This window comes from Equus przewalskii, chromosome 2, assembly GCF_037783145.1.
Source record: "Equus przewalskii isolate Varuska chromosome 2, EquPr2, whole genome shotgun sequence".
Lineage (NCBI taxonomy): Eukaryota > Metazoa > Chordata > Mammalia > Perissodactyla > Equidae > Equus > Equus przewalskii.
The window spans coordinates 51,834,588-51,856,459 of record NC_091832.1 but is presented as its reverse complement, the minus strand read 5'-3'; the positions used below and the strand labels follow the sequence as shown (position 1 = coordinate 51,856,459).

Genomic DNA, 21,872 nt, shown 5'->3' with positions numbered 1-21,872 from the left:
CAGGTCTCAAGCCCCCTCTGATGCCTCAGAGAGGTCCAGAGACAATGCACTCTGGCAGAGAGGACAGTATAGAAATGGAGGGTGAGAAGCCAGGCCTCCTTCCCCTGACAGTCCTGTGCAAGGCACCCCATCCCAAAGGCCACAACCACAGGACTCGAGCCTCTGAAGCTTGCAGCTGCATGGCTTTGGTGCGATTGAAGACCACCCTGGGGGAGGATGCCTGGGGCCCAGGAAGTTGCAGTCCCCTACAAGGTGAGGATGGCTGAGGCTGGAAGAGGGCTCAGTCCTAGACGGTGCCAGGACGTTGGCCTGGCCCTCCAGGGCAGGGGCTTTGCGCCCCGAGCACCCTCCTCACCCGTGCTTAGCCTCTCTTCCCCTCACTGTGTCTTCCTAGGGGATTCTTTCCTGATCAGTCCAGAGGTACAGCGGGCCAGGGCTGGAGGGAGACAGCTGGCCTGGCCTCAGTGGTACCACTGGCTCCTCCTACGCAGCAGTGAGACCCTGTCTACCTGCCCCCTCATGCTGGGTACCACCTTGTCACTATGACCAGATTTACCCTCAGAAAGGCTGGAGTAGTGGTGTCTGCCCCATCCAGTTTCTCTGGGTCAGCCTGCTACAGTGGGGGCCTTATTCCTCTCTTTGAGGGTCCTCGACTGCCCAAAAGGCAGAAGCCTTGACGTGAACTCCTCCCCTACCCTCACAGTCCTTCCAAACACATCCACCACACGCAACCCCTCAATCCTGCCCCTTCCTCCCCAACAGGACCCTGCTCCTCCCCCACTCCCTGTTACAGGCTGAGCTGCCGGGCTATTTGGGGCTTTGGCCAGCCCTGCAGTGTAATCAGTGCCCAGGGATAATTGCCACCTGCCCCACCGGTGTCTGGGGGCTGTCTCGGCCACAGCAGCAGGGGGCGGACACTGGGCAGCCAGGACTGGAGCAAGGTCAGGCTAGGGCCGTCCTCCTACTCCCTAGATCTGCTTTTCACCAAGCGTGGGACCTGTAAGGATTCCCTAGGAAAGCCATGCTCTCCTGGGGGCTGTGCCCACCTGGGACACCCTGTGGCTTCAGCTGGGAATGGATGGCTATCCCAACCAGGAGACAAAAGCTCTGAGGCCACTCTATCACCCACAATCAGCTCAAAGCCTGCCCTCCCCTCCCCCCCCCTCTAGTCTCAGTGGGTACCCCTCCTGGCTGTAAGCTGACCTCTGGGCGGGGCCATGGCTGGAGCATGGGCTTTGCAGCTACAGGGACTTCAGTTTGACCTTCATCACAGGCTTTCCTGTGGCCAAGCCCACCAAGCCTCATTGCCCTCCTTCCGGAGGCGGCAAGGGCTAATGAGAAGACATGCGACAGTGAGTCTTCCATAAATGCTAGCTTCCTCCCCTTTTGCCACTTTCTTTTCTACTCTAAGGCAGTTTAGATAGCCTGGGTTTAAATGCCTGTCATTCTCAGTTGGCCAACTCTATGACCTTGGGCAATTGGTTCAGCCTCCGTTCTTCATCTATAAAAAGGAGATACTCAGAGAAGCTACCTCAAGTTACTGTGAAGAATACATCATCTACTACATGTAAAATGCTTAGCCCAGTGCCAATAAGACTGGACAGTGGTGGTTATTATTATGGGGAACGGCAAAGGGCAGAGAATGGGGATGGGGAGCATCCAGAGGCCAAATGTAAGCCGCTCAGGAGAGCAAAGCATGAAGAGGCACGCTGGGGCTGATGGGACAAACCACGCAGTGACTCCAGTGCTAAACATCCTCTATGCAGCTATGGCCCTGGGGGCTGATGGTGACTTCTCCCAGGCTGCCTCCTTCTTTCAACCCCATTTGCTCTAAGGTGGTGCCATACAAGCTTTTCAAGGTGAGAGAATATCAGGCACCTGTGGATATCTTATTTTTAAAAGAGAATCAGCAACAGCAAAATCAAGATGAAGTACTTTGCTCTTGGGAGATGTAGAAATTAAATTGTTTTTCTTTATTTTTATAGTCCAAAGATTATTAGTCCTAATCCTTGGAATTCTCCCCACAGATATCCATGAATAACCTACTATTTGAAGGGCCACTCAGATAAATGTCTTCTTCCCAGGGTGAAGCAACCTTGTGAGGGGAATGGGCTGCAGGGCTGGATGGAAAGAACAGGATCTACAGGGTTGGCCTGTCCCTGACGCAGCCCAGCTCCATCCCTCCCTGCCCAGTGCCTTCCCCAACAAGGCGCAGAGCGCCCATCTCTGGCACTCTGGCCAACGGGCTAGACCGGGAGAGCTCCACCAGCACCAGGGCAGGAGCAAAGATGGCCAGTTTGGTTAGGAAGGTGAGCCCAAAGTACCAGAGATTGCCGTCTTGGGGTTGGAGAGGAAGGGAGAATGCAGAAGTGTGGGACACAGAAAGCGGGCACCCTCCCCACCTGCAGGAACTTCTGAACTCCAGTCTGAGCCCTGAAGGCCCCAGCCCAAGGTGGCAGTTCTCAGTCCCACCATGGACTGGGCACCAGCCCCACATCACAGCCATCATGGGCTCCATGCTCTCCCTCATCCTTTTCAGCCACCAATGCCCCACCTCAGACACTGCATCTTCAGTGACTTCTTCTGACTCCCCTCTCCTGGGTATACCCAGGACCAGCCTGGAGGTACAGGCCAACTGGAACTCAGAGCCCGGGAGCAGCAGGCTCAGTGCTCCTCCTGCCAGTTCTCCTTCCAGTGGGCACCTACTACTGTGGGGGGCTGCCAGTCCTCCGTCCTTGACGGAGCAGTCCTTGAACTGATGCCTGGGGCACATGCCATCCAGGGGGTCTGTTTCCCCTCCTGAGTGCGCTCTCTCCCACTGCATCTCCTCCCTGGCTCCTGTGAGCTAATCGGGGAGAAGGAGGGGGAGGAGGGGGATGCTGCTGCCTTCCCCGTTATCTGCAGCAATCCGCACGGTGACTAATGCTCCCAGTTGGTAAAAAGGCAGTGTAATCAAAACACTTTTTTTTTAGTCCTTAAAGTTAGTCATTCTCCCAGAGTGGAGGGAAAAAAAAAGCCCACAGCAGGCACCATGAAATGCAAGCTGAGAGGCTCTCGCTGCGGATGGAACTAAAGCATTGGCCATGGCAGCTCCCTGTGGGTCTGAGGCTCAGGCCCCCTCCCCCAGACCCTTGGCTAGCCTCCCTCCACACCCTCAGTTGTTCTTACTTTCCTCGACATCTGGGCTGTCTCATCCCAGAAGGACTTCCACGCCAAGTCAGAATTTGCCCTTTTCTCTCACCCTGCCAAGTGCTGCCACCTGCTGGTCCTGAGGTCTCCAAACTAGAGGAAGCATATAAAAGCTCCCAGGATGAGGCTGAGCCTGGATCCTTGTGCCATGGCTGCCCTCCACCCCAACCGAGCCACTCAGTGCTTTTGCTTCTCCTGGCTCCTTTTCTGCTGGCTTCTGACCCCACTTTGCCTTGACAGATCCATGATTGTCAGGAGCCTCAGGAATCATCAGCGAGAGGTTGTATGCCGTAGTGGCAAAAAGCATAAGAGTCAGAGCTAGGTTGCCCAGGTTGGAATCTCCATTTCCCCACTTACTGGCTGTGCTTCTGCTCCTCTGTGTTGTTAATAATAATAGTACCTACCTCACAGGGTTGTTGTAAAGATTAAACATGAACTGCTTAGAACAGTGCCTGGCACATCGTGAGTGCTCAATTACTAACTCATAATAAAAATAATAACAACAACAAAATAACGAAATGGAATGTGTACCATTACATCATCCTTACTTGTCCAAGGCAGACATTGTTAATCAATCACAGAACTTCTCCACCAACAGCAGATTCCCCAGAATCCTCAACACTGCACTCTAGGCAGCTAGTATCCAGCAGTAGAGTTGGCACATGGGATCTAACCTAGACTCTTTATATTACAGTCAAGGAATATGAGGCCCTGAGGAGGGAAGAGACTCCCTCAAGCTACTTGAAGGCAGAGCCAGGGTCCAAACAGCTATTCCTGGCCCTGACTGCTGCTTGCCAGCCCAACTTCTAATTTGCCACTTCACCCTGACCTTTGATCCATCCAGTGGCTTCCCACCGCTGGAAAGTCTAACTCTAACATCTCCATCTTCTCCCACCTGTGCTCCTCTCCCATGTCCTTGGCCCACGGCTGTCTTGGGAACTCTGTTGTTCTGAGGCATCTTGCTGAGCAAGTGCAGAGCAGGGAGAAGCTGGAAGTGAAACCAAGTAGAAACCTGAGGGTCTGGTTCTTAATTTATGCTGCAGGAGCCTCCCTGAGACACAAAGGCCTTCACAGCTGCAAGGGAGCTCAGCCCATCGATTTGGCCCCTTCACATTCAGTCCCTTCAGTCTCGGCCCTTAAGCTCTAATGAAGCCCCTAATGGCCCAAGTCTAGTTCTGGAATCCTTACTCTAATATGCTTAGAGGCTGGCATGGTGAAAGAATCAGAGGGTCAGCCCGAGACCTCTCTGTGAGGAAGGCTGGGAGAGGGCATCCATAACAAGCTCAGAGATGAGGAGCATGGGGACGACCTGCTTACCAATTTCTGAGTAAAAAGCTCCAAGGAGCTGTCAGGGGCGGAGCTGATTCCTTAGCTGCTTTCTCTCTGGTAAACAGCTTTGTCCCCCAAAGAGATCTCTGCCACCTGAACACTCTTTTAACTTCAGGCTCAGACTTCTGGGGAGGAAACAGTATTCACCAGGCTTGAAACCAGGAGCACCCACCTCTACATGAAGCTCCTCCACTCTCAGCTTCCACTTGGAAACCAAATTTGCTCCTTTTCCATCCCTCCCCTGAAAGGGCAGGAGCAACCATATTGTGATGTCCTTTGGTTCCAAAACAGAGAGACAGCTCCCAACCTTGGTCTGGAGACCCTGCAGCTGAGTTTTCCACACAGTGGGAGGTGTTTGTGCCTCCTCGTGTTCAGCTTGCCAGAGCTCAATGCCACATGACATTACACACTCACAGAGGGAAGCTTGTGGGTCCACAGGACAGCAGGATACCTGACCACGCATCCTCAGCCAAGCATGCCTCAAACTGAGCAAATGAACCACAGGTAAGGAGTCAGAGCAGGCACTTTACAGACAGACTTCTGGGAGGCCAGCACTCTTCCCAGTAACCTCAAAGGTCCTGCTAGCTACGTTAAAGGTTTGGGGTTGGAGGTAAGCAACACAGCCCCAGCAGGGCCTCAGGCTGCATCCCTCCCTCCTGGAAGATTCATATTTAGCTTCATCCTAATACATCACTGATTCCTCAGATCTGCTCACTTCTCTCAGCTTGCCTCTCTGTTCAGGCCCCACTTCATATGCCTCCCTCATTCTCCTATTTCCCAAGGGCCTCTGGTGTCAACCAGACCATTGACTTGGAACCTCAAAATGTTAGAGACTTTGGTGATGTTATCCAACCACTCATCTTCTGGATGAGGGGACCAAAGCCCAGAGAAGGGATGTGACTTGTCTGAGATCACAGTGTCAAAGATGGAACTAGAGCCCAGGACTTCTCCAGACTCTTTGTCCAGAACTCATCATTCTTGCCCTGTAGAACGTGTCTCCTACACACTAGCCCTAAAACAGACTTCCCCTGGGATATGCCAGTTATCTAGGCTAAAACTTTGGGAAATTCTTTAGCACTAGGGGGCAATAACTAGGGGGAATAGAGTGTGGGGAAAGGAGGAAGCAGGTGGGAGAGCCATCCACAGGTGCTAAAAGGCCAGAAGGCTCATAAACACACAGCACCCCGCATCCATCTGTTGTACCCCATGCAAAACAGTAAGGACTCTCCCTCTCCTTGCCCACACTCTCTTGCCCTGGCTGCCCTGCGGTGACTTCTTCTCCTCTTTACTCTTCAGAGCTGCTCTAGTGCTCATCTTGGCCTATTTCCTGAGGAATAACATGGTGATGAAGCTGAGCTGTGTGATGTCCTTGGGAGCTCACCCTCTATTGGAAAACCTCATTGAGTCAAACACTAGACACTCAAGAATGGAAACAGAAAACACAAATGAGAGAGTACCTCCTATGGACAATCCTCTCAGCTCCCCTACTCTTCCTTACCAAGCCCTCCACCCTGCCCTGGGAGGTCAGAACAAATCATACAGGTCTTCTGCTCTAATCCATTGGCTTAGCTACTCTCCCAACAGCCCCTAAAAACACCAGAGTCCCTTTGAAGGACGAGAATTCCTAGAGAGAAGGCCCTTGGTGGACCAGCAGTTACCCCCACAGGCCTGACTGCCTGCTCTTCTCTCTTCTAAGGGAGGGAGATTCTTGGGGGTAAGGAGGCCAACACAGCCCAGAACCCCAGGCAGCTTATGAGGGACTAAGGCCTTGAATTCTGACTTTGGGAGACCTGAAGCAAGTGAGCTGCTTGCCTGGAACTCAGGCCTCTTCTCGGCCAAGATCTGTTTCCCCTGCCTGGACCCTCTCCAGCCCTCATCCAGATTCACCTGGCTAGCCTGATTGGCCTTCAGCACTTGGCATACACATTGACTCCTCCTGGAAGCCTTCACTAAAACCCACGTGCAGCTTAGGGGTCCCTTCCAGGCTGCCACAGCCCTTGTGCTTTCCCATTGTTGATGAAAATAATCCATAACCAATCTATAGATGAAAATTTGGGTGAGTTTATTCTGAGCTTAAATTTTAGGATTATAACCCGGGAGAGTCTTTCCACAAAGGAACAGAGCACTCCAAAGAAGTGGGGGTACACGGGGTGGTTATATACCCTCAAGGAGGGTGTTTCACATATGATTGAAATGTCCCTCCCACAATAGTCACAAGATTGCCCTGTCGGCACAGCACTTGATGGACACAGCAGGTAGTGGGTCTGCTGTCTTGGTGGGCATAGCAGGAGGCAAGTCTATTGTCTCCAGCTGAGCGGCCACAGGTGAGCGCAGCAATCAGCTTCTAGCCTAAGGAAAGGTGCTTAATCTTTAAGGAGATTTGAACATTGGGAGGGGGAGGGAAGTTGCACCTTTATCTCAAGGGCCTTTGTTCTTGCCATAGGGAATGTCTAAAGCAGATATACAATGCATGCTCAAAGGCCTCGGTCAGGCCCTTTTGGAAAGACAAGGTCAGGCCAAATTAGGTTTACACCAAATGGCTTCCTCCTATATTCCAATATATCCTATTACTTGCCATTTTTATTTGTCACCATCATATATCCTCACTTCGTTGCCTGTTTACTTCTCCCTCCAGGTAAGGAGCTCTGGGAGGGCAGAAGGGAGGGTCCATACTGCTTTTCCATGGTTGTGTCTTCCAGGTTAGCACAGTGCCTGGAACATTTAAGGAGCTTAATGCATATTTATTAAACCAATGAGTAGAAAGAATGAGACCATTCACATCACGTGCGTTCTGCAGACGGGAGCATAGACGCAAGGGAGCCCCCCCTACTCTTTGTCTTCTTTTGTTAAGTAAATCCACGGAACACTCCAATCTGAAAAGCACCTATTCCATTTATAGTCAGCACCCTGTGCTATCTCGAAGGTGGGAAAAGATGGATTTGCTTGTGGGTAATAAGTAACCCATGTACAGATTACAAAATTTAAAACACACAAAAGACCATACAGTGAATGTGAGTCTCCCTCACACCCCTCCCCAGCGGCTCCTTCTCCCATAGACAATTACTGCTCGTGTCTCTGCATTAGAAATCGCTTAACAGAAAGACTGAGGCGACAACCCGGTTAAGCGACACGTGTAGTCAGCAGAAGAGAAGTGTACAACTCAATGTTTAAGACAGAAAACGCCCCTAGGGGTCCCCGCGCCCCGCCACCGGCAGGAGGGCCGCGCCGAGGCCGCGGCAGCAGGGGGTTACCGCGTCGGCCCGCCTCCCAGCCGCAGCTTCCGGGAGGGGGCCGGGGCCCACGTCACTTCCTGGAGACTGGCTGAATCCGGAAGTGATCCCCGAGGACCGAGTTGTGGCTGAGGACTTTGGCGACAAGGCAGGTTCAGGACCATGAGCTGGTGAGTGAGGCCCAGGCGACAGGGGCTGCTGGAGCCCCGGTCCCTCGGGGCGCCCGGCCCTGCGTCCCTCTGAGTCCCTTCGCCCGCGCCTCCCGCCCTGCGCTCACGGACTCGCCGCCCCACAGCAGGGCCCGAGGGCCCCGGCTCGCGGGTCCTTCAAGGGGCCTTCCTCCGGTGCTTCCTCGGAGTCCCCATCTCTCAGCAGGACTCACCGGGAAGTAGGGCAGGGATCCCCTTAGCCTGGGATCCCGCGCCTGACTCGTTTCCTGACTCTGTCTGTTCCAAGGAGCCTGTCCCATCTTCTCCCAGCTGCTTGAAGTGAGGGACTTCCCTGTTCCCTCCTCTGAAATATCCGTTGAGGTGGAGCGTCTTCTTTCTCCCCGTGGGCATCTCTCGCATCTCTCCACCGCTCCCATCAGCCCCAGGGCTGTGGCCCTCACTGGAGTCTGGGCCCCCGTTTACTGATCAAAACCCACTTGCTTTCAGATGACTAGCCTGTGCATTACTTAACACTCTTCAAAAGACAAAATTTGCTTCTCTTTTGGAAGAAGCCCCCACCCACGCTCCCAGAATGGGATTGGACTAGTTTTAATCATTTCCAGCGCCATTACCCATTCACTCGTTTCCCTCTAAAATAGACATAGGCAAGTCTCAACATTATGGGAAAAGAAGAGGCGGTGAGCAAAGAAGCCAGGGCGTCTCAGAGTAGTAGAGTCACAACTCCAGAGCTGGAAGGGTCATTGCTCGGGAACTGTTTGAACTCGGCTGGTAGTAGACGCTTGATAGTGTTTAATGGTTGATTTATTTTGTAAGACTCTGTTTCCCAAAGGACCTTACCTTCAGGCCCAAGGACCTGTATATCCACAACCCCAAACCTCATAGGATCCAACTATAGTGTGTTTCTTTGAATACAGTGACCCCCAGAGATGTATGAGATGAATCAACCCTTTTGGAAACCAAGTTCCGTTAGCTTAGGGAACGTGTTTGCCATTCTGTCCTCAGAGTCTAGCCTGTTTCTTTATTCAAAGTAAGCACACAATAACTAGTTATGAATGAATACAGATAGTAGACTATCCTTTGGGAAGGCTTTTGCAGGCTCACATTTGGCCATCAGTGGAGACGAAGCTCTGGCCACAAGCAGCTAATGTCAGTCAGTGTTAAGAACAACTCTCTAATGTAAAATTTAAGCCATTTCTGTCCCCGCCTCCCCACTGTTTCTTAGACAAAGGTTGATGGACAAATGTCAGACAGTCGGCACCAGCACGTGGAGGGAAGCCCCAAGCAATGCCCTAATAAGCCCCAGCAGGAGCTGCTTCCTTTTCCCTCCACCTTTGCTCCAGGAGGCTGATAGGGAGCTGGAGCCTTAAAAAAACAACTTTCCCATCTTGTTGTAACCTAATTAGTGATGGGCAAAGTGGCAATCCTTCACTTCCCTTTCCTAGAGGAATTACTTCCTTAAAGTGTCAGCCTGGGTCCCTGACCTTGTGATGTAGATATCCTCTCACCTGCTGCGTCTTGAATCTTTGGAGTTCTCTTGCCTAATTTTTCAAGGTGAAAAACAGAAAGTACAGGTGCTTTATATTGCTTAGATTGGTATTTATAATTTTGCGAAATGAATCAATCTTTTCTTCACAAAGCAAGAGAAGAGTAGAGCAGAGACCACTAAAGATAAAGGATTCTCTGGGTGATCCAAGGCACGTTTCCACCTGTCCTGCAGAAAGGTTTCTTTTTTTGTTTTTTGGGTTTTTTCTGAAAAACTAGTAGCCTATTTCCTAAAGTCTGTATAGAGAGAATTGAAATTGATAACAGCTCTCTAGCAAAAGCTGAGATTTTTATCCAGTAGAATTAATTTATCAGTACATGCATGTCTTGGTACCTCCTTGGACTGAGGGTCACAACCAAAAGGATGGCTTTGTCCCAAAGCTGAGATTCCTTTCTCTTCCTCCTTAGAGGGCTTCTACGTCATCTCTTGCGTGGACCGTGACCCTCTCTCCCTGAGAGGGAAACAGCACCGGCGCCTGGGCACACAATTGCACTCAGTTCCTGGCTCAATGGCTGGCAAGGGGACCAGGACTGGGTCCTTCTGATTCACTTCTGGGGTGGTTTTCCGGCTCCCAGAATGAATCCATCCATTCATCTGAGACTGGAATTCTCGGTGGGGGAAGAGACCAGAGTGACGTAGAGCCATCATGGGAGGCTGATGCCCAAGGTCAAGTTCACCAAGCGCTTGGGATATGCCAGCCATCATTGAATAAGGCCTAGAGGCACGCAGCCCATGGTCCCCAGAGGGTAACCGTTGTTCTGGGCTGGGCCATGCTTTCAAAATGTCACAGTGAGAAATGTCCAATATTGATGCCCTTTGTACACCGTGGACTTTGCATGAAGAGTGAGAGGTCTTTGTCCTCTGCTTCCTCTGTGCATGCAGCCCGCCCACACCTTGTTTGTTTACTGAGTACCTGCTGCCTCCGTTCACCATCTCCCCGTCCACTCATCCACCCATCTTCCTCTGTGCATGCAGCCCGCCCACACCTTGTTTGTTTACTGAGTACCTGCTGCCTCCGTTCACCATCTCCCCGTCCACTCATCCACCCATCTTCCTTTCAGCAAGGTGGCCCAGTGGTGGGCCCTGCAGGAAAAAGGCATTCACTGTTCACATTTCAGATCACTGATCCACCTCTTGGTCCCAAGCCAAGTGCTTCGTGCTCTCCTTTCCTCCTCCCTTTCTCTCCCTCTGCCTGTCTTTGTGCCTTTATTATAGTATGGAGGGAGAACTAATTAGAATTAAGAATAGTGACCTTAATCTGACTTAGCTATCGCCAGGGATTGTAGCCTTCCCTGGAACTACACACCTTGGTGATTTTAGGCTTGAATGATGAGGAAAAAGGAGTACTGGAGAAAGTCTTCCTATACCTAGGGATCCAGGAATTTGACTCAGAACAAAGGAAACTAGAATCCGCGCAGATAAGTTTGGCTGGGAGTTAGACTGCTGAGTTCAGGTTCTGGTTCCCTCATTCACAGTGTGGGCTGGTCAAGCATTTAACCTTTCTCTGTCTTATTTTCCCCAACTATAACATGGAATGGATAATCCCAGCTGACACTTTGTCACCCAAGTCTGTTGTGAAAAGAATGGAGACTATCTGGATATGATTTTTTCCAACTCTTCTGGGCTCTTCCACTTCTGTCTGCCCCTTAAGTATTGGTATTCCTCAGGGTCAGTCCTCTTTCTTTCTTTTGCCTCTTCTCTCCTTATATAGCCTCTCCATCGGGATAAAGGCCTAACTCGGGGCCATGAATTATAAGGCCCTTCTGGATCTGGCTGTCCCTCTTTTCTCCCGTGTCCAAGCTTTCCCCGGTCTCTTGTGCCCCTCCTCCTCCATGTGTGCTGTTTCCTCTGCCTGAAGTGCCCTTTACTCCCACGCCCCCATCCATGAGGCCAGCGTCCACTCGTCCTTCAAGAGTCAGGCAGGAACGTCCCCCGACACCCTGCCAAGCTGAGTTGGGCGCCCCTCCTCTGACCCTCGTCCGCATCTGTACTTGAATTGTTGGTTTACTTGTCAGTTACCCCACTAGTCTATGAGCTGTTGAAAACAGGGACTGTCTCTTGGTCATACTATATCCCTAGCACTGACCCCGGTAACCAGTAAATGTTTATTGAATGTATGAATGAAGACCTTTTCCCATTGACTGACTTGCTTAGCTCAGGAAAAATTTTAAAATAACATGCAAAACCTGTAAGTCATGTCCTGAAAGGAAGAGCCTCTAAGAGTGCTATTGTTAAATCAACTGATGGAAGAAGTGGCTTCCTAGCCTCTCTGAGCCTGTCTCTGATTGTTCTGTCCCCTCTCCTCTCCAACCACCCCCACCCAAACTACTTTGTTCTGTCCTTCCCTGATACTTCTCCAGTCCTTCCAGGCTCACAAACGGGCACCTCTCTCCCATGTAAACTCTGAGAGCAAGACTTACAACCTCTTCATCTCTATGTACACATACTGTCTTGCACATAGTAGGTACCTAGTCCCTAATTGTTAAATGAGATATCAGGAAAGGACGATACACTGCTGGGTCAGACAACCATCCATTCAGTTTCAAACATTTTCTCAGTGGAGTCTCTTTTCCCTCTAATATTACCATTGCTATCTTATATTTGTATAGTGCTTTTAACTTTTCAAATTGCTTTCCCATTCATTACCTGATTTCATCCTCACGTCTTTGAAGTAAGCAGTTCAGGTCTTATTATCTCCCTTTGAGAACTTATTAGAATTCACTCAGGGGGTACTTGGTAGAACTGGAACTAAAACCTGCTTTCCTTGAGTATTCTCTCCACCTGAACAGGAACATTAGAAAAGTGGAAGACAGGGGGCCGGCCCCAGGGCCAAGTGGTTAAGTTCGTGCACTCTGTTTCAGTGGCCCAGGGTTTTAGCGATTCGGATCCTGGGCGTGGACATGGCAGTGCTCATCAAGGCATGCTGAGGCAGCGTCCCACATGCCACAACTAGAAGGACCCACAACTGAAAATACACAACTATGTACTGGGGGGCTTTGGGAGAAAAAGGAAGAATAAAATCTTTAAAAAAAAGAAAAGAGGAAGACCATTTCCAAGCTGATTGGAACTCAAAGGAAGGTACTGTATTTTACTTTGCTAGGATGTGTCGACACTGCCAGGTTGGTAGTGAATTACAGCAAGTTGCTGGGTTTCACACGTGAAGTGTTAGAGGAAGTCCTGTGTCCTGCAGGCCTCCTGCTCTTCTGGGCCATCTCTGCTCCTTCCTGCTCTGGGGACTCCCTGCCTGGGGCAGCCTTACCACTCACTTCTTCTGTGACTTAGGACAGGCCAAGCTCTCCCCAAGCTTTTTCCTCCTCTCTAGAGAGAATGGTAATGCCAGAAAACAGGGACCCCATGAAGCGTCTATGAGAGTCTGTATTCAACAGGCTTTGGACACGAATGTAAAACATCTCACTCTTATTTCAGCTGCTTGTAATGAGAGGAGAAGGGACTTTTCCCAGTTTTTGGAGTAGTTGGAAAGAGGCAGGGTATCTTGAACCCCACAGCTTCTTAGTCCAAGGTACTTTCTTAGGCCTTTGTAGTTAGATAAAGTTATAGCCTTTAGAGTTGGCAATTTAGCTACTAGAGTTGTTTTCCCAAACCCATTATTTTGGTGGCTAATCCATTAAATAGGGCCCAGTATAAGTGGGTTGCACATAGATAATGCTTAATAAATATTTGTTGATTTAATGCTTATTTAACAGTTTTAATGTATAAGGGCCTGTGCTAAGTGTTGGAGAACATTCAAAAGGCTATAGGAATCTATCCATCTTCAGCATATGGAAAGTGCTAGGGATTCGCAGGAATGGCAGCAGGTTGCTAAATGTTGGTGGGGCATCGACAAGAAAGACTTCGACTAGAGGATGTAATTTTAACTGAACCTTGACCTAGCAAGTATGTACTGTTTCAGTGGGGAGTGGGAGAGGGGTCCCAGTTAGAAGAATGGCATGAAAAGGTGGGTGGAGATAGAAGGCATCCAGAGTATTTGGGGTGGACGGTTAGGAGGTGGTGTGGGTTAGTAAGTACTGTTCCAGGGGAGGCCTCGTGGATGAGAGTTGGCACTCTAGTTGGGGCCACGTTGAAAGTGCTTTCAGTGCCATGCTGAAGAATTAAAATTGGGCTTAGGCTTTTGAAAATGGAAGGTTTTTGGGGAAGTGGCATGGCCAAAGCAATGATTTAGTCAGATGGTCTGCAGTGGTCTGCAGTGTAACTCAGAACAGAGAAAGAATGGAGCCGGGGGGCTAACTAGGACCGTGGCTTCCAGAACTGTTTAACCACAACTTGCTGTCGGCAATAGGTTTTTTTTTGTTTTTTTTTTTAAGGATATGGAGTTTTGTTTTGTGTGTGTGTGTGTGTGAGGAATATCGGCCCTAAGCTAACATCTGTTGCCAATCTTTCTCTTTTTTTTTACTCCCCAGAACCCCAGTTCATAGTTGTAGGTCCTTCTAGTTCTTCTATGTGGGCCACTGCCACAGCATGGCCTGATGAGCAGCATGTAGGTCTGCGCCCAGGATCCGAACCAGCGAACCCTGGGCCGCCAAAGCAGAACGCACACAATTAACCACTCGGCCACAGGGCCAGCCCCTAGAAATCCCTTTGGTATCACAACTCACACACATACTTATACTTGAAATAAAATTTTCACACAGTATATGTGCAATGCACTCTGATATTATGTTCTATTTCATTTTTAAAGGAATGACCCACTTCAATTGATTTCATGACAAATTTTGATATATGTTAGCAGTGGAATAGTGTGTAGCAGTTTAAATGGTCAATGTATGATAGGCATTCTACATAGGCTCCAGTTTGAAAGTCACCTACTAGGAGTTTATTACAAATATTCAAACTATAAGCTACCACCTGTGACTTCAGCCAGCTAAAGATAATATTGTTTGTTTATTTTGGTATTTTTCATGGGTTATAAGGAGAAATAGGGGGCAACTGTAAAGAACACTGGTGGTGTTCTTTGTAAGAACTTATTTCACAGAATTTGAAAACTGTCATTCACTTTGTAGAGTGGACAAAAGCCTCTAGCAAGATGTTCAGTTTATTAGTAATCAGGGAAAAGCTGATTAGACCAACAGTTTGATGCCATTTCACAGCCATCAGACTGGCAAAAATTTTAAAGTCTGGCAGTGCCAAGTATCTGAGGATGACGAGCAGTGGGAACTCTCATCCTCTTCCCGGGCAGGTGTGTAAATTGATACAACCACTTGGGAGATTTTTCAGTACCTCCCACAGTTGGAGATGTACCTACCCCATCACCTGGGGAAACTCCTGCACCTGCGGAGCAGGAGACACGCACAGGAATGTTAGTTGCTCCATTGTTCCTAGATGTCAGGCCTCCAAATGATGGGTAAATAAAATGTGATATCGTTCCATAAGGACGTAGAGCCGTTAAAATGAATGAAGTAGAGCTATGTGTATCAGCCATGGACAAATCTCAAAAACATAATGCTGAACATCAAAAGCTGCTTTCAAAATGATGCATTCAGTGTTGTGCTGTTTCTATAAAGTTTAGACCTGTAGAACAATACTACGTTGTGCTTACAGATTTAAACTTATGTAGTGAAAGTAGGGGAATAATAAGTACTAAATTCAGAGTAGTGGTTACCTCTAGGGTAGCAAGGAGGGAGAGAAGGATGCAGAATCAGGCTGTGATGCTCAGGGAGCTTCAGCAGTACCTGTGCTGTGCTATTGCTCAAAGAATAAGCTCTGGAGCAAGTATGGCTTCATCTTAGAATCTGACAGTGCTAAGTGGTGGATACATGAGTATTTATTATATATTCTCTATGGTTTTCTGAGTGTTTGCAATATTTCCTAACTTTTGTCATACCTAGCCTGGCCAGCATCATGGCTAGGGCTGACCTCACTTTTCGTAGCAGGAGAATTATTGCCTCCTGTGGCCAATAGGTGGAGATGACCTAGGGGGTGGCCCAGAAGTGAGTTTCCAGCCCAGCCCTCCTCCTTCCTCTGCTTTCTAGGGGCCAGACCTTCAGCAGAGAAGAGGAAAAGGTAGAGTGAAAGATCTTTTTATGATTCCTCGTTGGTGAGAGACAGCAGTGAAAATGAGATTAGAGACAGTGCCTCAGAAGCGAACCAGCTGATCTGGGGCTCCTGAGTGTCTGTGTCTGCGCCACTGTTAACCTGTCAGAATGGAAATCAGACCATTGGAGGCTTCTCTCTGGCTTGTTGAGTAAGCAGGACAAACCTTTCACCTCAGAATGCCTTATGTTTCCCTTTTATAAAATGGAAAACCCACTTTCTACCCCTTCCTGTCTTAACAGATTAGAATGAGGATAAGTAATCGCTTGTCTGTCCAATATTAGGAGTTTCTTAAAGAGCTGCAAAGGAAAATCCACACTCCTCCCTGAATTGCCTTTCTTCCTCTCTTATCTTGACCTTTAGATGCTCCATCAGCTGCCAGACTTCTGTGACAAATCCTTTTACTACTCAGCCAGAAGTCACCACTCAATTTTAAGCAAATATCTTAAGTTGGGCTTGGTGGTGGTACGTTATGGCATGGGACTGCTGCTTGCCCCCAAAGCAGAAAAAGTCATTTCAGGTTTCCCAACCATACATGTCTCTGTGTGACTCTGTGCAAGTCACCCCCTATGGGCCTCAGTTTGATCATCATCATCAAAATACCACCACCAGGGGCCGGCCCAGTGGCACAGCGGTTAAGTGCACACATTCCGCTTTGGCGGCCCAGGGTTCACCAGTTCAGATCCCGGGTGTGGATATAACACCGCTTGACAAGCCATGCTATGGTAGGCGTCCCACATATAAAGTAGAGGAAGATGGGCACAGATGTTAGCTCAGGGCCAATCTTCCTCAGCAGAAAGAGGAGGATTGGCAGCAGATGTTAGCTCAGGGCTAATCTTCCTCAAGAAAAAAAATAAAAAAGAGTAAGAACGAAAGGACATTAAGAGGCAGAAGCAAACTCACTTGCTCCCAATGTCAACTGTTGCTATAATATGAACCTTAAAGGATATTTAAAAAAAAAAATACCACCACTACCATCTGTACAGCACATACAGGGTGCTTACTGTATGTCAGGAGCTGTTTTAAGCATTAAACTCACTTAGCTTTCACAGCAGCCCTATAAGATAGGTACATTATTATCCCACTTTGTAGACAAGGAAACTGAGGCACAGGAAGGTTGGGTAACTTTCCAGAGTCTCATGGCTGGCAGTTGGCAGAGTCAGGACTTGAACTCAGGCAGTCTGGCTCCAGAGTCCATCCCCTTAACCAGTGCCCCGTCTCTTGCGTGAAATGTAGGAGTGCACCACTTTAAAAGAACTGGTGTAGGGAAGCACCCAGCACAAACACTGGCAACAGTAGATGCTCAACAAATGGTCACTTTAACGAGATGATCTCATTCAACATTCTGTGGTTCATTCTGCCTTTACTTTTCAGAGGTCAGCTTGGGGACCATGGGGAAGGAGGGATCACAGCTGAACTGGGTGATGATGATTCTGGTCCAAGTAGCAAATCAGCCAAGTCACAGAGTCATGCCTTTTATTTTTAAACACGCACATACCTCCGCAATGTGGTAGCAAGTCAGGGTAGTATTCTGTGTGCTCTGGTTTTGGACCTGGCTAATGTAGGAGGAGGACTGAGCTGGGGCCAGAGAGGCTGTGGTCATAGGCACTGGATATGGATCATTTAAAGCTCAATTCATTTCCCATTCTGATAGGGGCTCTCACGCCCTTGCTCGGGCTGAACTTCCCGTGGCCTGTTGGCATTGTGTCCAGCTGGCCCTTCAGAGAGGATGGCAGCCAGCAAGCAGCTGTTCTGCCGGAGCCAGCTGACTCTCCGTAAGCCTTGCCCCGGCCCTCTGTTTTCTCTCTCCAATTGTCAAGGTGGTGTTAGCCTTGGTGGGGCCTCAGACCAGAGAAAGCAGCGACCCAAGGATAGAGTAACAGAAGGATGAGGGAAGGAGGAGCTTGTCCTTCCAGCCTGCAGAAGCTGCTGCCTTTCGCCCACCTTCCTGCTCTGGCCGAGACAGTGACTCAGGCCCAGACCACTCCCCGGGGAGCCAGGATTTCAGCCACTGTCAACTGCCGCCTACTCTTTGCTCAGCCTTCCCTTCATTCTCTCCTCCCTCACCTCTCCCTTCCCCCCAAAACTCTGATCTTTGCCCACCTAGAGATATCAGAAAGATATAGGGTGGGGTAGACTGAATCATTTCAGGATTCTTTCTGCCCCCAAGCCAGGCCTAGGCTCATTCACGTTCAGCTGAAACAAATTCCAGAGGCCAAGCGAAACCTTGGAAAGAGTGTGTTGGTTTCAGCTTCTTTACCCTCTTCTCTGTCATGGAAGTGGAGGACTCTCCAAAGAAGACAGGGCTTGCGGGCTCTGCTGGGCCGGCCAGGGATCCCGCCCAGCCGCCGTCTGGGCCTGCCTCTGATCTCAGCCTCTACAGTGGAGGGGTGGGGAAGCGAGACTGAGAAACCTAGCAAACTGAAAATGCAAAGAGCTGTTTTTGTAAATAGACATTACACAAGAGCAGGAGTTTTTTTGGAAAGATTTTACTGAGACAGACAGAATTAGCCAACTGGCATCATGCTGCTAATAGAGATATTTACTGTTTGAAAAAGTCTATTTGTAGCTTTGGAGAACATCCTGTTGACTTTTCTTTATTGTGAAGGAAAATAGAACCTTTTTTCCCCTCCCCCTCTGTACACACAGCACTTTTTTTCTTGTTAGAGGTGGGGCATGTTGGGGGTTGGAGAAAGGTAGAGTTGAGAGAAATGTTTTCTCCATTTTGTTGCTGAGACCAAAATAGCCCTTCTCCTGCCCTCTGGTGCTCATATTTATGGAGAGGCAAGCAGAACCAAGGAAGGAACCGTACAGTGGAAGCCGGGAACTCAGAGCCCTCTTGATTTCTTGCAGGCTGTAGAGATTCTCTGGGGAGAAAACCCAACCTTCTCTCTGGGCCTCTGCTTACCCACCCAGTTCCAAGGGGAGAACCCTGAGGAAGCTATGAAGAGGTGGGGATGTCCCCGCCCTGGAGGACTGCCTGCCTGGGCCCTGAACCACAGCTGTGCCGGGCAGCACTGCACTGGGAGATGCCAGGCTCTGTCACTCCTGCCACATACTTTCTGAAGCAGCTGTTTCTCCTGAGGAAGTCCCCGAGCTCCAAGCGCCGGCAGGGGACGAGAACCCAGGGACGCAGTCAGGGATCAGTGAGAAGAAGAGGCAGGAGACGGCTGAAGTGTAGCTGTGTCGCTCTTCCCTCTCCCTTTCCCCACACCACCTCTCACCACTTCGGTGGCAGAGAATGTGATCCTTCCATCAGGGCGCCTGCCCTAGTTTTCTGGCTATTTCTCTGGCAGAGTGGAGCATCTCTGCCATTTGGCAGCCTTAGAATAAACCCAGGAGCCTCTTCTCCCTTCACGTTTCCTCTTAGGCTCTTTAAAATATTTTCCCTTGACCTGTACTCTAATGACTTCACGGGGCTTTACTGCCCATGCCAGAGGTCAGCTCCCTTTTCCTGTCTCCACTGGATATGCTTTCCCTTGACCCAGCTGGTACTTGTGTCTGATGATACCCTTTTTAGGTTTTGTTTTAGTCATAAAGATTGAGATACCAAAGACAATGCTATCACCTTTCTTGTTCTTTATATAGTCTTATCTAAGAGGATTTTTTTCAGGAACCTTTAGAGTATGGTATTTTATAGGACCCTTGGGGTGATGGACTTATTTTGCTCATTCATCTAGTCGTTCATTCAGTGCTGACTCTGTGCACAAAAGTAGACCGTAAGCTCCCTGAGATCATAGAGTGAGTCTGTCTGGTTCATCCTGACATCCCTAGAGCCTGGCATAGTCCTAGGTGTAAAGGAGGCCATTAATAGACATTGACTGAATACTCACTCAGTGAGAGGGTGGAAATAGCACTGTGCCTAGTACAGTACTTGTGGGAGTCACAAAGAACCGTAACATTTAGTCCCTCACTTGAGGTGCTTGTGTATCATAGTCAGAAAGCAAGATGAATGTATACATATCAAAGTTAATTAACCTTATCCTTTACCAAGCAGAATTTACTTCAGTAATGAAAGATGGCTCAGTCTTAGGAAACGTATTCACACACTTCATCAAAAAACTAAGTGGTAGGAAAACAAACTGGTCATCTACATGCGCACTGAAAAGGCATTGATGTAGTTCAAAAATCAAGTCTTTGTATCATTTCGTAAACTAGGAACAGAAAGCTATTTCCTTACTATTTATGGGGCTTTGTGGCTGAAGCCAGTAAGCCTCTTCGTATTTAATAGTGAACAGTCAGACTCGAAGCATTTCGACTAGTCAGAAACTTTTTTTCTATAATTTCTAGCCAATGCCATAACACATGACAGGAAATAGGTATAAAATATTGGGAAAGAAAAAGGGAAATTGTATTATTATTTTCAAATGATATGACTATCTATTTGGAAAACCCAATTAGTTCTTTTTTGGTTTGTTTTCAGCTGAATTTCTTGGGCTATATAGGTTAAATATGTAGGTGTGGTGACTAGTTTCAGGGTAAATACTTAACACCCAGTGGCTTTTCTGTGTACCAGGAAGATGAAATGAAAAAGAGAATTCCATTTACGTTATAAGCAAAAATATAAAATTCCAAGGAATGCACCTAAGACACATGTAGGACTAAATATTTCACATGTAAGTATTACTTTAGGATCTTAATATTTAACAAAGTATATGTAGAGGACCTATATGAGAAAAGCTTTTAAGACTAAAGGACATAATAAAAAGAGTTGAATGAATGGAAAGAAATATTATGGCCCTGAATGAGCAAACCAACTATGTGTAAAGATGTAGGTTCTTCAAAAGTTAATCTATAAATATAATGCATTTTCAGTAATAAACGTCCTGATTTGGGGAGATGGACACAGCAGGTGATTTCGAAGTTCATCTTAAATATTAAAACAAATTAAAACGCCAATAAATTGCCTGCAAAAGAAATGTAATGAGAAAGAATTTGCTTTACTAGGTATTAAGAGCTGTTGTAAACCTAAACAATTAAATGTATGTTATTGGCAGAAGAGTAAACAGGTCTCTGGTATGGAATAGAAGTATTTAACACTGATAAAATGATTTTTCAAAGATAGATTTTCTTTTTTAAAGATTGGCACCTGAGCTAACATCTGTTGCCAATCTTCCCTTTTTTTTTTCCTTCTTCTCCTCGAAGCCCCCAGTACATAGTTGTATATTCTAGTTGCAGGTCCTTCTAGTCTTGCTATGTGGTATGCCACCTCAGCATGGCCTGACGAGCGGTGCCAGGTCTGTGCCCAGGATCCAAACTGGCAAAACCTTGAGTCACGGAAGTGGAGCACACAAACCTGATCACTTGACCACGGGGCCAGCCCCAAAGAGAGATTATTTTTAAAATCATGCTAAAACAACTGGCTAGCCATACATTCAAACTCTAAATGGAGTAAAGATTTAAATATAAAAAATAAACCACTAAAATTCTTATGGAAGTTCAAGGAACACAGAATAGCCAAAACAATCTTGACAAAGAACAAAGTTGGAGGACTCACACTTCCCAGTCTCAAGATGACAACAAGGCTACAGTAATTAAGGCAGTGTGGTACTGGCAATAAAGAGAAGCATGTAGACCAACGGACTAGAATTGAGAGTCCAGAAATAAGCCTTTACATTTATGGTCAGTTGACGCCAAGATGCCAAGACAGTTCAACCGGAAGGAATAGTCTTTTTGACCGAGAGTGTTGGGACCCTAACCTCACACCATATACAAAAATGAACTCAAAATGGATCTAAGACCTAAATGTAAGCGCTACAACTATAAAACTCTAACAAGAAAACGTAGAAGTGAATCTTCATGACCTTGGATTTGTGATACCAGAAGCACAAACGACAAAAGAAAAAATAGATTCGACTTCTTCAAAATCTAAAACTTTTGTGCTTCAAAGGACACCATTAAGAAAGTGAAAAAACAACTCACAAACGAGAGAAAATATTTGCAAAGTGATTAGCAACTTGAACCCAGACTATATAAGGAATTCTTACAACTCACCAATAAAAACAGACAAAGCATTTTTAAAATAGGCAAAGAATTTGAATAGATATTTCTCCAAAGAAGACATACAGATGACCAATAAGCACATGAAAAGATGCTCAACATCATTAGTCATTATAGAAATGCAAATTAAAGCCACAAGGAAATAGCCCTCATGCCCAATAGAAAGGCTAAAATAAAAGGGACAGTGATAAGTGTTGGTGAGGTGGTGGAGAAATCGGAACCCTCATAAGCTGCTGGTGGGAATGTAAAACAGTGCGGCCATTCTAGAAAACAGTCTGTCAGTTACTCAAGAAGTTAAACATGGACTTACTGTATGGCCCAACAATTGCACTCCTAGGTGTGTACTCAAGAGAAATGAAAACA

The 21,872-nt window shown here is 47.9% G+C and overlaps 1 protein-coding gene across 4 annotated transcripts in view; it reads left to right on the top strand.

Annotated features, from left to right (window-relative positions):
* The first annotated feature begins 7,793 nt into the window (after positions 1 to 7,793).
* Positions 7,794 to 21,872, top strand: part of BIN3 (bridging integrator 3) — a 56,499-nt gene continuing 42,420 nt past the window's right edge. For 2 of the 4 annotated variants that reach the window (XM_070611295.1, XM_008522972.2), the window contains exon 1: positions 7,794 to 7,918. In XM_070611295.1, the coding sequence (XP_070467396.1) occupies positions 7,911 to 7,918 (8 nt within the window). In that variant the 5' untranslated portion in view covers positions 7,794 to 7,910. The remainder of the gene's footprint in view (positions 7,919 to 21,872) is intronic. The other 2 variants (XM_070611293.1, XM_070611294.1) reach the window with 2 other exon arrangements.